The sequence below is a fragment of the Entelurus aequoreus genome, linkage group LG02 (assembly GCF_033978785.1).
Source record: "Entelurus aequoreus isolate RoL-2023_Sb linkage group LG02, RoL_Eaeq_v1.1, whole genome shotgun sequence".
NCBI classification, from domain to species: domain Eukaryota; kingdom Metazoa; phylum Chordata; class Actinopteri; order Syngnathiformes; family Syngnathidae; genus Entelurus; species Entelurus aequoreus.
The window spans coordinates 34,596,346-34,613,925 of NC_084732.1; the positions used below are offsets into that span (position 1 = coordinate 34,596,346).

Genomic DNA, 17,580 nt, shown 5'->3' on the forward strand with positions numbered 1-17,580 from the left:
AAAGTACCCAGAAATCCAGCTGGCGTGCCAGGCCCACCAAACCTGGAGTTCCCTCTTCGGTTAAAGAAAGCCAACGCGCGCCCCCGTATCCGACATGTCAGGGCACAAGTCTGGGGATGCTGAGAAAGATCAACTTTGAGCAATGAAGCAGCTGCAACAAGACTGTAGCACCTACGACCTAACTATTTACACAGATGGGTTTGCAGCGAACAGTAACGCAACAGGCGCAGGAGGCATCGTCGTCACCATTGGCCATCCAACTGATCCCACGATTCGCCGTTCTCTCACCATACCAACTGCCAGATGGTGCTCCTCCTCCCAAGCAGAAATGAAAGCAGTTAAAGCTATGTTACAAGCTGTCGAAGAAGAATAAGCCATTCAGAAAGCCCAAATAGTTAGTGACAGCCAATCGTCACTGCTGAGTATCCAGAAAGCCAACCCCTCCAAACTCCCTCCAACAATAATTACAAATATCATTAAAATCCTTTCTGGCCTCAAAGCATGGTGTAGCTGGATTACTTTCACTTGTGACCGAACCACTGTGATATTTCCGGGATCAGGAACTCGCCGACAGTCAAGCTAGAGGAGCCAATCGGACCAATCTGAAGTCGATTGCCACTCTGATTCAGCCAAGGTGGCGATACGACGGGCGACGAGGGGCAGTCTAATCCAGCATGAACAGACCAGACAAATCTACGGTGATAGGCAAGGGAAACGTAACCGTCTGGAACAGATGACGCTGAGCCGACTGCCTAGTGAGCATCAGCCTGATCTGAAAAACTGGCTCGCCAAGATCAACCCAGCCGTAGACAAGACTTGCCAGAGGTGCGGCCTTGGTAAGGAGAGTGCAGTGCAGAGCATGTTGTCTATGACTGCCGGCACATTCACCGCCCCCCGCCGAGCCACCACCCCCTGATTTGCTTGTTACTGATCCTCTTCGTGTTTTGTCTACATGGGAGAAGTGGAAGTTGGCGCCTGCTATCCCTAAAGTTTTCCAACAACAATTGAAGAGCCATTGACAAGGTGTTCAACAACAACAGCAACAACACCATCAACAGGAATGAGGGAGCATACATGCTTCCGCAAATCTGGGATGCTGTCCGTCATCGGCGGCGTCATGGCGGACAAAAGATACTGTATGTCCAGGTCAGGAAACTTAATTTAGCAGGTACTTTTATTGAAAATTGCTTGAATGTTTAAAATGAAAACAGAAAGTGTTTCCTCTTGTTAATTCAACCTAAACTGTTAGTTGCACTTTATTCATATAAGATGTGAATGCATTGGCCATTAAGTGTTGTTCACATGCTTGTTTGTATCCACAATTTATTTATACCTTATTCCCTTTAAAGGAAATAACATGTTAAACTTCACCTGCAGTGTCTAGTATCTAGTATTTTATCAATCAATCATAAATCAAACTTTATTTGTATAGCGTTTTTCATACATATAAAATGTAGCACAAAATGTTTTACATTTAAAAACATTTAAAAAAAACAGTACCTCCCACCATCATTACATAATCGCAATTTAAAACAGTCAACCCCCACCCCATCCACCACGCACATGCACACATAATAAAAGTCATGTGAAAACATATGTGTATTTTATTATTTCACAGTAACACTGGTTACATTTTTTTGCTAAAAAGTTACTGAATCAATTTCAACACACTGAATCATTTCGGATCGGATCGTTCTAAAAAATAAGATCGTTCTTAAATCGTATCGGCAACCACAAATGTCGAATCAAATGGTTGTTAAAAAGGAATCGTTACAACCGTAATATATATGTATGAAGCCTGAATGCTGTAATGACGGAGGTGGGAAGGACAATCATTCAGCATTGTTGATGTGCCAAAACATGGACAAGTTTATTGTTTATGAAACTTCTACGTAAGTGTAACTTGACAAGATCCTTGACTCTAGCAGAGAAATGTCCTTTATGTTGCTTTAAAGCAGGGTTTACTAAACTTTCGGTCAGCAGTTTAATTTGTATTGGCTCATCAAGTGTCAAAAGCAAAATGCTGTATGCTAGCATGTCTACAACTTATTTATCATTAGTTTATGTTCAACATATATGTTGATGTGTTGACAATACTTACAAGCTTAATTGGTTTTGTGACCGAGATCTTAACTCAAAACACTTGCATTTCAAATCAACATCGCCCATTGAAATGGTTGAAAATCAATGTAATCGGTGCTTGCCTTCCGAAATAGCAACATTCTTTAAAAAAAAAAAAAAAAAAAAAACCTCTACATAAGAAATATTGTACAAAAACAATAAACAGAATGTACAACACAATGTAGTACAAATAACTACAGCATTTTTATTAAGTAATATTGTACCACAGTGAGTAATGGTATGTGGGCTCCATTTAGTGGTACGCCAAATAATCATTTAATTAAATATTCAAATAGTATTATTGTTCTAACTGTGTGTATTAGTACAGTGACCAAAAATATTAAATATACCTGTTAAATAAAAACTCTGCTTTGTTTTTAATGATTATGTAGGCTTACTACGCTACTGTATTTTAATGTTGGTCATTATGGTGGTACTTGGAGAGCCAAGTGTTTTCTGAGGGTGGTACTTGGTGAAAAAAGTTTGAGAACCACTGATGTACTGCATTTACCTTTTGCAATTTCTCCTGCCAGCTCCTTCTTCGTCAAGCACACCATCAGCAGATTCTCCATATTTTCATAGCTAAATGTCCACCGTAGATATTACTTAAACATCCTGCTTCATTATGGTGCAGACTAGCAGTGCTATGCTCTTACCACTTTGCCAAGTCGACTACACACTTGGTCATGATGTTGATGATTTATTTCTTTAACTCAATGAATATCAATCACTTCTTGTTCTCAGCACTGTCCTTCATACTCACTTTCTTTGTTCCAATGATTGGATAATCAAGTTATGTAGACATTTAGCTATTAGCTAATGCTAGTGAGTAAGATGGGATGTTTTGGGTCGATCTTACAGGGTTCACTGTGGCATTTGCTACGCCAACTAATGGCAGGAATGCTAATTTGTTTTAGCCGAGAGAGACACCTTTTTTGTCAAAACACTCTTAAGTTTGGGGCACTCTTAAGTTGAGGTACCACTGTCTGTACTTCATATATTTAAGCGTGTCCCTCAAAAAAAGTTTGGCAAACCTTGATTTCAAGGATTGGTCAAAATCATTGTTAGTTACGCTTTGGCTTTCTAGGTTTCATGTGATCTAATTGGTTACCTCTGACGTTAAGGCATGTATGTGTGGCAGACCAAACAAAAGATGGCGGCGCAAAGATCTGTCCTTGCAGAGTAGACATTACCTTAGAGCAGGGGTCTCAAACTCAATTTACCTGGGGGCCACTGGATGCAGAAACTGGGTGAGGCTGGGCCGCAAGAAAAGATTTCTTAAAAAAAATCTAACATGCACTTTTTAATGAATTCACCTCCTTTGAATGGCTTTCCCGCCCTAGCAACCATCTCACTCACCATGTAGCTAGCTTTGACTGCTGCATCGCTCTTTTCGCTTGCTTTCTTGACGAAATCTTGTTGCCTCAGTAGACTGGTTTTAAAATTTGCAACCCGGTTCACTCCCCTAGTATTTTGCATACTCCTCAGCATGTCTAGTTGTATAATGACGTTTCAAATTGTATTCCTTGTGCAACGCAACTTTCTCTGTATCAACTACAGAAAAGAGCTATAAGGATTATTCATAAAGTAGATTACTTAAAACACACTAACATATTATTTATTAATTCGGGTTTATTGAAACTACAGGAGCTAGTAAAGTTACAGACATTATGTGTCATGTTTAAGGCTAAAAGTAAAACATTACCAGCAAATTTACAAAAAATGTTTGTCATCACTTTTGAGAATGAAGAGCATAGAAGAAAAGGTCATTTCAAACATCAGTATTCAAGGACAACTTTAAAACAAATGTGTATATCAGTGGTGGGGGTTAAACTATGGAATTCTCTTTACAATGAGATAAAAGATTGTAAAAATATATTCCAATTGAAAAAATATATAAGGACAGAACAATGAGATCATATGGACAGCCATAAGTGTTTACATTTTGCTTTATATTTATTATTTTACTTATTTTTTGCCTAGTTTTGTATTTGTTTTGTATCATCCTGTGAGGTGTATACTACTTATTTTGGTTTTTTTGTTCGTTTTGTACATCATGAAGTTTTGCACTTCTTGTGTTTTTTTGTTTGTTTTCGTTATATTTGGATGTAATTGTTTGTTTATATGATATCATTAAGTAAGACTACGTACTATGTTGAAGGGGGCAGAAAAATATAAGATTTTTCTTCATCCTGCTCCTTCTCAGGCATTGGTGTGTAAATGTATAATTTAAAAATTGAGGTATAATTGTCTATCGATCAAAGATGCACATCAATGAAGGAGATAAATAAAAATGAAATGAAATGAAATAAGACACGTCGGGGTGCCCCTGTGAAAGAAATATTGCATCAAAAATCGTCTCTGTCTGGAGCCAACGGGAGGAGGGTGGGGGGTGGAGTTTACAGTTACGGTAGCACAATTAGCCCCGAACGGGTTAACATCACCACGTCTGTATCAGCGCTGGGGTCCAGTGCACCACACTTTTGTATTGTCGCTCGCTCCTTCGGCGGAGTGCTCGTCTTCCCCGCCCGGACTGTTTACAACGGGGGCGGGAGCGAGCAGGCGGGCGAGGGAGGGAGGCAGGGAGGGAGGAAGGAAGAGCGTGTGTCATAGAAAAGCGGCAAAATGTTTCTCTGCTTGCATTACGCAAGTGACGTCAATGCATACTTGCCAACCTTGAGACCTCCGAATTCGGGAGATGGGGGGGGGGTTGAGTTGGGCGGGGTTGGGGGTAGCGGGGGTGTTTTTGTAGCCCGGAAGAGTTAGGGCTGCAAAGGATTCTGGGTATTTGTTCTGTTGTGTTTATGTTGTGTTTAGGTGCGGATGTTCTCCCGAAATGTGTTTGTCATTCTTGTTTGGTGTGGGTTCACAGTGTGGCGCATATTTGTAACAGTGTTAAAATATAAATAAAATAAAATATGACCACCCTCAGTGTGACATGTCTGGCTGTTCCTCAAGTATGTCTTGCAATAACCTGCGTGTGTCTCTAGAAGCCTCATACAACATGTGTCTGGGCTGGCACGCTGTTAGTATGGAGAAAAAAGATGACAGTGCCATCACGGCACGCCCTCGATATTGTCGAGAGCCTCATACCACAACGTGATTGGTAGATTTCTTCAGCTCCGCACACAACGCTGTCAAGCGCCATTCATTTAAAACTCGCGGGCCGCACTAACATTAAACTTTCATATTAAGGTGGGGGCCGCAAAATAACGTCTCCCGGGCCACAATTGGCCCGCGGGCCGCGTGTTTGAGACCCCTGCCTTAGAGGAAATGTAAGGGAATGTACGTGACATAGAGACAACGAAAGCTCACTAAGAAGAGAAAAGGAAAATCATTTTAAAGTGCTTGAGGCTAAGAGAGGGAGAAGTGAACGATGTGAAGAAATTAAAAATTAGCCTGTGATTTGAACCCCAGCTGCTGCATTAATAAAACACCCCGTGCTCCAGGGCTTACTGTTAGACCTACACCATCTTTTACTTTTGACACAAAAAAAACCACGCTTAGCTAATAGTCATTTTTTAACATTGCTAATATATGTTACCCCAGAGTAACTTCAGGGTTTTGCTAAAATTAAATGTAAATTTGTTAAGGTGCTCCTTGGATCACTGACTTTTCTCCGTACTTACCTAAAAGCATTTTTAGCTTTTCTGCACACTCTTTGTAACTGTTAGAGGGGTTAGGGAGCAGGCTTTCAAAGTCTGATAAATAAGTGTTGCCACTTCACTTTAATAACAAACAAAGACAAATCCATATCTGCACAATCTCATAGTGTAATATGATACTGTATTGCAGATAAAATGAAAAACAGCCAAACGGAAAGCAGGATGAGCCAGTGTAATAATTTTCAGTATAAACGACTAAACATGAGATAAAATGAGCGACTGAGGTTATGGAAAATACATATAATACAGTCAAATAGGCTTTTGTAATGTTGAAAATGAATATACCAATCAGCAAATGATAATTTTTGTAATTGAATTTGCATATTACAGCTCTAAACAGTGCAGATTAAAACATGTTCAGTTTCTGTAGTGCTGTTTTCACACATTCACGAAGGATCGAATAGTGACTAGTTCCTCCTAATTAGGTTTAATTGACAACTATGATGTGCCACATCACATGCACATACACAAAACCCCCTCCTCTGCTGTACTTTAATGTATTGAGGTTATTTTCCTCAAGTTAATTACATATTTATTTAGTGCTGCCAGGGTCGCGATCAACTAATACCGCACAGGCGTTTATTTGAAATATCCTTTCTTTGTGAGTCGCCGAGCCCTCAGATCGCACACTGTCTGATCACTCATCCCGTCAAGGTCTGCTTTTTTTTCCACCAACGTCTTACCTGACTCTTACCTGAAGCTGGATTTACGGTCCCCATTTCGCGCTGGCTGATCGTCTGTGCATGGTAGCAGTACAGCATTGAGGTTTTACATGGATTGCGCAATCTTTTTGTGATTCTTAGGATCTATTTCTCTATCTGTCTTTACACATGTATTTCCCCTATACTCTGTGGTAAATAGGTTCTGTCCACACATGAAAACACATTTTCAGTCTGTCAAGCACATCCTAAAGCAACAGGTGGTGCTATAACCCTGAACTATAAAGTGTTTAGTCTATCAGAAGGCTAAAGAAAGTAATTTCCGAAAAAAAAGGTACAATTAAAGTACGACTTAAGTTACTCCTGAATAATCACACTTAAATCTGAAAATAGACTGTAAAGAAAACCAGAAACCATCCCAAAAAATAAACATTTAATAAAGAATTCATATGAGAGCAGAAAAAATATACAGTATATAATAGTAATAATTATGTTTAAAAAAAATACACAAAATGCAGAAAAAAACAAGTCAACAATAAAGCCTATTAAACAGCATCAGCTGGTTGATAAAATTCTTTTCTTAAAATAACTAAATGTAAACATTTTGATTTACACACCTTTTTCAGATGTTTCTGCAGGATACTGTACATGTTGGATGAAAATCATACATTTGAGGTATTGTAAAACCTCTGTCGACCTTTGTTTTGAAAATTAATTTTCATAGAAATAATCTGTTCCAGAGTCAAACTGTTAATGTGTATTTTTGTGGTGTTTTATTCTGTTTTATTAAATGTCCAGACACCATATGAGTTCAGACATCATATGAGTTAAACTCCTACTTTCTTCTTCTAATTCTACATTGTTTTGCGCACCCTCGTGCCTCCTCCCGCCGCCGCCAGTGCATCTACGTCCATCCTCATTCATCCTTCCTCTTCTTCTGCATAGCTCTAATGAAGTCAAGACCTCAGCGCAGTCCCCACTCTGCCACAGTTTTCCTCGGCATCCCAACAATTTATCACTTTGTCAGCGAGACACTTAAAGTTCCTGGGCTTTAATAAGGGCATGCGGTGGGACGATGGGGGCAATTAGGAAAGCGGAACGAGACTGTTTTGCATATTTACAAAATGTGCTGGAGTCATTGCCGCTGCCACCAACACGGCCTGTTGGCTACATGAATTATTCCTCTATCTGCCATAAACAGCTGGGTAATTATTACCGCCATCATCTGATAAATATTCTCCCTGCGATGCCGAAACAACAGAAGAACATTTGCAACTTATTGTATACACACTTATATTTTATATACACATTTTAACTGATGTAAAAAAATAAATAAAAACAAGTCCAGACTTGATACAGTCGAGTTACTTATTCTGCTCTTCTGTGGCGTCTCACATCCTCCAGCTACTTCTTCTCCTGTCTCTCTTTTCTCCCGCCTTCTTCATTGCTCCCTTCCCCGTGTCCCTCTCAAGGACATTGATGAAAGGCGAGCTGCTACAGTGGAGTGGGACCTGCATTGCCTACTCTCCCCGCTTCTATGCGTCACTCTTTCTTTTGCCGTTTCTTTCTGATCCAGTTTGGGTGGAGACAAGTTCACTCCCTCAGTTTGATTGGATTTGTATATTGAGTGTGTGTGTGTGTGTGTGTGTGTGTGTGTGTGTGTGTGTGTGTGTGTGTGTGTGTGTGTGTGTGTGTGTGTGTGTGTGTGTGTGTGTGTGTGTGTGTGTGTGTGTGTGGTGCAGCATAATCTGGCTGCTGTGCTCTCCTTGACTCTTAAGAAAATTACTTTTGAGCAGGAAACAACAGAGGGAACTAAGGACAGCTTGAGAAGGTTTTCTAACTTTTTGCAAAATAAGCTTCCAAAAGCATTTCATTGCGCCAGTTTTTAGTACTTTGCACGATGAACTGATCAATTTATGAGTCACATAAGGAAATGGTGTTACCGGCTCAATACATTGAGCTGGCCATTGTCTCAATTGACTGGCTGACACCCCTTTCTCCTCCTCCTTGTCGCCCTATTGAATCATTTAATTGGAGCAATTAAAGCAGCCAATCAGGTCAAGCCTCCATTAAATATTTAGAATTTGGCCAATTAGTTGCTCTGTTGCTGGCTTTGATGACCGCAAGTGCCTCGGTCTCTGATATCCCATCAGCCCTTGACTCCCAATTCTGAACCAGGAGGTAAATTATTGAGGGAGCGGTGAGAAACTTAGCTGTACTATATTAGCCATTAAATAAGTGAACAGGTCCCCGGTCAAATGTCAGTTCAGCTTTAGCTTATTTGAAAGTACTCGAAGAAGGCTTGATTAGCTCGTTTATTCACCGTCTCCACAATCTGTTATAACTAGGGCTGTCAAAAATAACGAATTAACTCTTGTGATTAATCACAAAATGTCAATATATGCAGGATAGCACCTTGAGAGGCAGCATTTTGTTTTCAAGAGGGTCCATACACAAATACAAAGAATGTTGCATTTATCATGTGCAAACGCAGAATAATAACACCATTTTTTGTTGACTGCACATGCTCCTTTACCTTAACCGTGGATGTTTACTTGGGTTGTTATACTGTCAATGATCAGGTCAATGCATACATCAGTGCAAAAATGTAGTGAAGAAATGCTCACTGGTGTGCTTCCTGGCAAATGTCACTTCAAAATAAAACCTCAACGGAACTTCAGCTAAAACTGTTAGCAAATGATTAATAACTCGTGAGTAATCATGATTAATCCAATTTCAAAAGTTTGACTAATTGATTAAAAACATTTAACATTAAAGCAATAATTATCATAAGACATTTTTTGGCCAATAGAAAGCATATACTGTAATGTTTTTCCCATGTAAAACTAAAATTATTATTATTATTTTATAAATTTTTTTTTTATTGTGTTGGGAATAGGCAGCACGGTGGAAGAGGGGTTAGTGCGTCTGCCTCACAATACGAAGGTCCTGAGAAGTCCTGAGTTCAATCGCGGGCTCTGGATCTTTCTGTGTGGAGTTTGCATGTTCTCCCCGTGACTGCGTGGGTTCCCTCCGGATACTCCGGCTTCCTCCCACCTCCAAAGACATGCACCTGGGGATAGGTTGATTGGCAACACTAAATTGGCCCTAGTGTGTGAATGTGAGTGTGAATGTTGTCTGTCTATCTGTGTTGGCCCTGCGATGAGGTGACGACTTGTCCAGGGTGTACCCCGCCTTCCGCCCGATTGTAGCTGAGATAGGCTCCAGCACCCCCCGCGACCCCGAAGGGAATAAGCGGTAGAAAATGGATGGATGGGTGTTGGGAATAAAAACTCATCAAATGTTGCTGTGCTACTTCAACAACTTCCTCAAAACTAAGGGTTAGGAAACACCAAACAATGTTTTAACAACTAACAACAGAGATTGCCTTGCTTCATAATTTCAAGATAAGGGTTAGGAAACACCAAACAATGTTTTAACAACTAACAAGAGAGATTGCCTTGCTTCATAATTTCAAGACTGATCATGCGTTCATCAAGGACAAGACTGACAGTTATAATCACCAAGGAGCAGCAGGTAACAGAGTATCACAAACAATTTTTCCTCAGTTTCGAAACATAAGAATATTAAAAATGAAATGAATTTTTTTCTAAGCCTTTTTCGTTTGTTCCCATTTAGTGGAACAGTGAACAAAAGTACTGTAAATTGTATTGTATATTTCAAGTGTATATTATCCTTCTCTTGTAACTTTTTGTTTACACTGGTACCTCTTTTGGAATGCATGTAAAAAACTAAAAAGCCAAAGAAAAATCAATACACATTAGCATAGCTTATCATTTGATGATTGCTACAACTTTATAGATGGTTCCACAATTTCTTTCTGGTAAGGTTTGTGAATTGCACTTCATGTCTTTTGTGAACCTACTGTATATGTTTTTCATTGGACAGCAACACTAAACACATAATGAGTGTCCAATAACATATTGACAAATTGAGTGTATTATATAAAGCAGTGTTTCTTAACCATAGGGAAGGGGCCCAGTGTTGGGCCGCGAACGCCCCCAAGAGGGATACTCAAAAATATCTGTTTCTCAGCCTGTGGTCTGTATGGGCCGCAGCGGTACTCAGTTGTAATACATTTTTCCACCACTTGTGGCAATAATGATAATATCACACAAACAGTAGAAGTCTGGTGCTAAAGTTATAGATACGTTTCTTAAGCCCAAAAATTTGGACTAAAGTGGTAATTCTGTATTTTCATTTGTACTTACATTTTATTGACAGTTTGGGTTAGAAACATTAATTATTCATTTAGTGTATTTATTCTAGCACAACATAATTAATTGCATGTAAATATATTTGATCAGTTTTTATGAGTCCCGTCTTATGCAGTGTATTGTGTTAGTAATTATTTTTTCTACATAGCCTGACCTAAGCCTAAAGTTCATCCATCCATCCATCTTTTTTCTACCGCTTGTCACTCTCGGGTCTGCGGGGGGGGGGGGGGGGGGGGGGGGGGGCTGAACACGGGCTGAAGGCAGGGGATACCCTGGAAAAACGGCCACCTGTTAAATAAATAATAATCCTTGTGATTTACACATGGTTTCATATCATTTGACAATATTGTAAATTGTTAGTAGGTTTGATATAATATTGATTATGATTAAAATCAGAAATAAGATTATAAATTCAGTGTTAATATTTTAGTGGGCCTCAAACCCCTCTGTAGTGGAAAAATTGGGCCCTGAGGTCAAAAAGGTTAACAACCCCTGATATAAGCAATTGCTATATGTATTTTGTAATTTTTATCTATTGACATGGAATCGACATTGTTTCAGTCATTCCTAATTTAGTTTTTTCTTTTTACTTCCTTTTTATTTTGCTTTCCCCGTTCAATCGTTAAACTTTTTTGAAAACACACACACACACACACACACACACACACACACACACACACTCACACAAACGAAGCAAGTGCATGTGCAGCGTGCCGAACAGGGCTAATGAGGGTTGTATGTTGTGTCGGCTGGTTGGGTCGACACAGATCGAGGTGCCTTCAGCCGTTACAAATCTGTTTGGCTTTTGTCCACTACACAGCAATTAATAATGTTGGGACTGGGGGCAGGGAAACAAAGGTCACCCATTCAACACGACGCACACACACACACACACACACACACACACAGACTCGTGTACATAGAACTGCTCATTGCTGAACGTAGATTCTATAAAAGCTCTTTAAAATTCTCTGCATCGATATTGACACACATACCGATTTATGAATTGGCCATATCTTTTTTTAATGCATAAATGAACGTAAATACGCATATAGAGTACACTATACAGTTAATTTACACTGTCACAGAGTAAACTGCAACATCATATTTTGCAGTAATAAGTAATATCCCTGTTAGCCAGGGTGACAAATAGAGGCCAAGCAACCTCTATATTCGCATACGCACTATCATGCAAAGACTTAAACTACCGATTTTTACACATACATGCAAACACATATAGGTTTGCATGTGTTGGGATAATATTCTGCATATTTCATCTATCTTGTATTTAATCTGATGCCGAGAAAGAAATGAGAATGCAAAGACGCCTGGGACTGTTGTGATTTATTTTTAAATGCCACTAGCCGCTGAATGTATTAACCCGCCATTACAGACCCCACTAAGAATATTCTGGTTCGTATGCGGAGGTTTGTAATTGAAAATAGAAGTTGGCTAGAACAGTGGAGTGGAAGCATGTGAAAAAGAGATGAATTGTTGATGAGTTAGAGCCAACTCTTACTGGAATTGCTCTTGAGGAAATAGATTGGCTGTAGCAGTCCTGTTACATAACCGTGATATGAGTGTTTTAGTAATTGTTTCCAATTCCCTCTTTAAAGTATTACCCCCTTGTAACAATAAGGCTGTGTGATTGCCGGATGAAATTGCTGTGTATGGGCTTTTAATGCATCCCATTTAAGCAGCTTGGCTTAACAGATGTCACAGACAGACCTGTCCTGGCTGTTGTGATGAAATATATTCATCATCCTCCCACTTATACCCTCATGCTCGCTCACTTTCTCCCCCCCCCCCCCCCCTCCCCCTACCCCTTGTTTTTCTCCCACGGTACCTCTGCTGTCCCAGCCTCTTATTATCAGGCACTTTTTCATTCATCTGAAGGACACTTCAGGGAATTACCACCAAAGGCTGCATCGAAAATGCAGTGGCACAGTCAAATTTTCTCATTCATCTAATATACAGGAAGTTCAGTTGGTTATTTGATGTTGCCACTATTTTGTGCGTTTTATTTGGCAATTTAATTTTTTTTTTGTTCTACTTCAGACCTCTTTTTTTTTTGTGGATGTTTTCTCAAGGCTTTAATTACTCAAATTAGTGGAGATGTGTGGATTATGTAGCAGCCTACTTTCAAAGATATATCAAAACATTTGTCTAACGGTTATTTTGTCATTAAAAAGGGATATGGATTTACTTCAGTCTAGCATACATACCCGAAAGTAAATGTCATGTATGTATGGGTACTCATAGGGGTTTTGTAAAAAATACCAACAAATTTATATTTTCCAACACAGTAATCCCTCATGTATCGCTATTAATTGGTTGACCACAATAAATTAATATCTGCAAAGTGGGAATCATAATTATAAATTGAATATTTTCATATCTAGAGTGAATGATGGCCCTGTGGTGAGATGGCGACTTGTCCAGGGTGTACCCAACCTTCCACCCGAATACAGCTGAGACAAGCGGTAGAAAATGGATGGATGGATAGAGCATAAAAAACCTGTTTTTTTACCTTGTAAATAAAATTTTCCACATTATGAGAGCCCTCTAGACATGAAATAACCGTATTTTTCGGATTATAAAGCGCACTGTCAATGAAAGCGTCTATTCGAGTCTATTTTCATACAAAAGGCGCACCGGATTATAAGGCGCATCAAAGGGGTCATTAGGTAGGGCCCAAGCAGTGGCCCCACAGGAGTGATGCAGAGCACCGCAAGGGCTGTATTGCAATTGCTGTGTTTTTTCATCTATGTTTACAGATGAAAAATGTTATCTTTTGAGGGTCCCGCTAAATAATTTTAAAAAAATTGCTTTTCAGCACTTACTTTAAAAGCTACTAAAAAAAAAGGCCCTGCCACCACTTTCACGCATCGACATGAAAATCGATAGAGAGGTCCGTCATGATGGGACGCACATAAAATAACCCATAATTGAAAACAAACAGGAAGTCTGCCATATTGGTTTCTGTTGGCCATTTTTTGGTCAGAAAACTTGTACTTTAACCAACTTCTCCTAGACTTTGTAAAGATGAGATGCGGTTAAAATGACAGATACTAGACATTCAGCCAAGGATAAATTGTGAAAAATGTTTGCCTACGCTGTAAAATGTTGGTGTGGCAAGGAGCCAAACTTTGATCCGATGGTTCGCCAAAAAACAAAAGGTTAATACCTTAATTTTCACTAGTTCAGAGATTGATCGTAATTGGTAGAAATGATAACGATGACACATTGAAGTGCCCCATGGGTAAAACCTGTTAATGCCTACTCCAGTGAAATATACCCCACACCATTACCAACCAAACTGTCATTGTTGCACTATAGGTGATCAGAGACGGATACAAAACTGATGGGCGATGATACTTTGTGATACATTGTTTGCTTATGACATTATGTGGACGTGGCATGGCACCAAACTTTGATCTGATGGTTCGCCACAAAACACAAAACATTAATAACTCGGCCCACAAGTTCAGATCTTGATCCTAATTGGTATAAATTATGTTAATAACACCCTGTTAATAGCCATTCGAAGTGGGCGAAGCCTGATGGCGAAAACTAAACCATCATTAAAGTTAAAGTACCAATGATTGTCACACACACACGAGGTGTGGCGAAATTATTCCCTGCATTTGACCCGTCACCCTTGATCACCCCCTGGCAGGTGAGGGGAGCAGTGAGCAGCAGCGGTGGCCGCGCCCGGGAATAATTGTTGGTGATTTAACCCCCAATTCCAACCCTTGATGCTGAGTGCCAAGCAGGGAGGTAATGGGTCCCATTTGTATAGTCTTTGGTATTACTCGGCCGGGGTTTGAACTCACAACCTACTGATCTCATGCTGCCTTAACTTCACTGTAGATGATCGGATCTTCCTACAAACTGAAATGAGGCTTTAAGGTCTGGTTCTGATCATGCCTGATTACCATCTCTCCCTTGTGGTGAAAAGTCATGACCGTTCAATGCTGCTCGCAGCTTTAATATTGTGATTTTTTTTTTTGTACATTGAAAACACTTCATTGTGGTATAGATAGCATGTGATGGTGCTTCTTTTGTCAGCATTTTGCATGCAAAATTGTTATTAAGACTGTGATGTGATGTCAAGCCGCTTTCCGACCGTCTCTTCAGGATGCGCCGTTTTTAGGGCGGGTCATCAGCACGCTGCTGAAGAGATTTTCTGTTTTTTGTTTTTGTTTTTTTCATGTGTACAGAACATAAATGCTAGTTTTATTTTGATCACATTTAATAAATCGGTGAAAATTTTTCGCTAGTTTAACTTAATTGCATTGTTGAAGAACATTAATGGTTAAAGCACATGTACAGTATCTTTGATCTGGGATACATTGTGGTTGTCTATGACCATGCATTTCTACCATATTTTCCATACTATAGAGCCCACTGGTATTAGCCGCACCCATTAAACTTTGGAAGAAAACATTTTTTCAACTCTCACTACTTTTAAAACTAGACTGAAGACTTTTATGTTCACCTTAGCTTTCAGCTAAATCTTTTAATCTTTTAACTTTTAACGTCTGCACTGTTCTTATTTTTATTGTCTGCATTTTAATTTTGCTTTTATTTTCTTTCATTTCACTTTGTTGTCTGTGAAGCACTTTGAGTCTGCCTTGTGTATGAAAAGCGCTATACAAATAAAGTTGCCTTGCCTTGCCTTGCCTTTTTTTTCCATATATTTTCCGTACCGGACTATAATCCGCAGATATACATATATGTTGTGTAATTAGATATTTACACAGAAAGATTTTGTAAATGTTTAATTACATACCTTAATCGTCTGCAATCGGTGACAATTGTAAACATGTAAGGTAATGCTAACAACACTAGCTTGATTACATTACGATAGCATGTACAAATATGCATGAAAACACTATCACACTGCCATCAGTGTGTGAATGTGTGGGTGTGAATGCGTGAATGTGGAAAATAGTGTCAAAGCGCTTTGAGTTCCTTAAAAAGGTAGAAAAGCGCTATACAAGTACGACCCATTTACCATTTACCATTTACTATCAAACATATGACGGTTTAGTAAGTATGAATTGTTTTAGTTGTATTTTACAACTTACAAACATTGCTTGGAGTGATGATTGAAGAACCCATACGAGTAGAAACACATTGGGTGACTAGTAAACGGAACAGCTTATACTTATACAAATGTATACGTTAAAGACACGAAACATAAAGAAATACTGTGGATTTTCAACCCATAGCACCTGTAGTGATCAAATTTGTCCAAAAGATGGCACCATAGCACAAACATTAAAACACCTTTTTGGTGTCTGTGTTGGTGGTATTACTATGTAAGTTGTTTGTGGAGAAAAATCCATAGATTAGCCGCACCTTTGTATACGCCACTGGGTTCAAAGCGTCAGAAAAAAAAAGGTGTCCTATTGTCCAGAAACTACGATAGTTTTGATTTGTTGTTGTTTTTTTCAGCAAAAAGGTTTACTTACTTACTTAATTACGACTACCCAAAGACTTTGACATTTTCTATAAAATATTTCCATAGTGGGATAAGGCACAGGCCAATGAAGAACACATTAAAGTTTTGTGTGCATCAGGTTAATGGTTTGGATCCTATATAGTTCTTCTCACTTTTGATAGCATTGTGATTTTACTGTATTTCCTCTGCTATTTATTGTTGAATTGTCAACCAATAAGGAACATGCCTGCGCACTTATTGTTCATTTAAGATACCTAACATGTAAAATGTTGTTTTAGGAAGGAGATGGATGAACTTGAAGAGCTCCAGAAAAGAGAGAGAAGCTGTCTGAAAAAGGTGAATGAGCAGAAATCCAAAGTCTACCAAGCTTACAGATGGCACCATCTCCTCAGCACCAAGCAGGTTGGTATGCAACGCACAAACATTGACATACAGTCTGCATAGAGTTGACAAAGATTTGATGGACCAGACAGAGTGCTGTGTGTTCTTTGTAATGTGAACAGACATTAAGCTCATATACTGATATACTGTAACCTTTGACCACAGCTGCTCTACTCATCTGAATCTCTATCAAAAGCTATCTGAAGTGAAATAGAAACCAGATCAATTGTGTCTTTTTAATGTATAATTAAATTCATATTCTATGTAGAAGAAAAGTTTAGTTTCTCCCTTCTACTCCTCTGTCGGGCCTGATACTGTACTGTATATACCGTACTCTTTCTCTGTGTATGGCTGGGGACTCTTTCCCTTCATAGCTCTGACCTTGTCAGCAGTGAATAGATGGCTCTCCCACACAGTTCATCCTTCTGCACTTCTCGGACCCCGGCCCACACACACACACGCACGCACACACACATTCATACACAGGATTGTACTCACAGCTTACCAAAAAGCCCCAAGTCCCTCTGACAGAGACAGAGATGCTGTGTTCCCGGGGTCAACATCATTGCTCTTCCCATAGTCTGCACGTTGCTACTATGTGTGATAGTGTGTGTTTGTGTTCGTGTGTGTGTTTTGTTGCAGTTGTATTTGTGGCAAGTGACATGTTTGTGCCAATTCCTGTGTTCTATTTTTGTCTATTATAATGTTCCAGTCTTTAGCAGACAAGGTTTTTGATATGCAGTAATTCTCAATAGATGGACTTTTGTCTTATATTTGTTTCGGTATGATTCTTAAATTCTGGGTTATTATTATTAATTGATATTTATTGTGTTCCATTAGGGGTGAATAGTGGTCCATAGTTGACGTGCGTAAAATACAAGTTGCAGTTTAATATGGATACCACTGAAATTCTGTGTGTTTATTAGAGCACTTGAGATTTTACCATGAGCCAAAAAATTGCAAATCTTCCATCAATTTTGATAAGGTTGTGAAATGTTTTTCTCACTTTTAAAAAGGCACACTTGTCATAAAAACGGCAGGCAGCA

General features: G+C 39.2%; 1 protein-coding gene across 2 annotated transcripts in view; it reads left to right on the top strand.

Moving 5' to 3' along the window:
* The window catches only part of spata17 (spermatogenesis associated 17), a 75,355-nt gene that overhangs the window by 21,128 nt on the left and 36,647 nt on the right, over positions 1-17,580 (top strand). For both annotated transcript variants that reach the window (XM_062025799.1, XM_062025809.1), the window contains one exon: positions 16,432-16,555. In XM_062025799.1, coding sequence (XP_061881783.1) covers positions 16,432-16,555 — 124 coding nt within the window. The remainder of the gene's footprint in view (positions 1-16,431; positions 16,556-17,580) is intronic.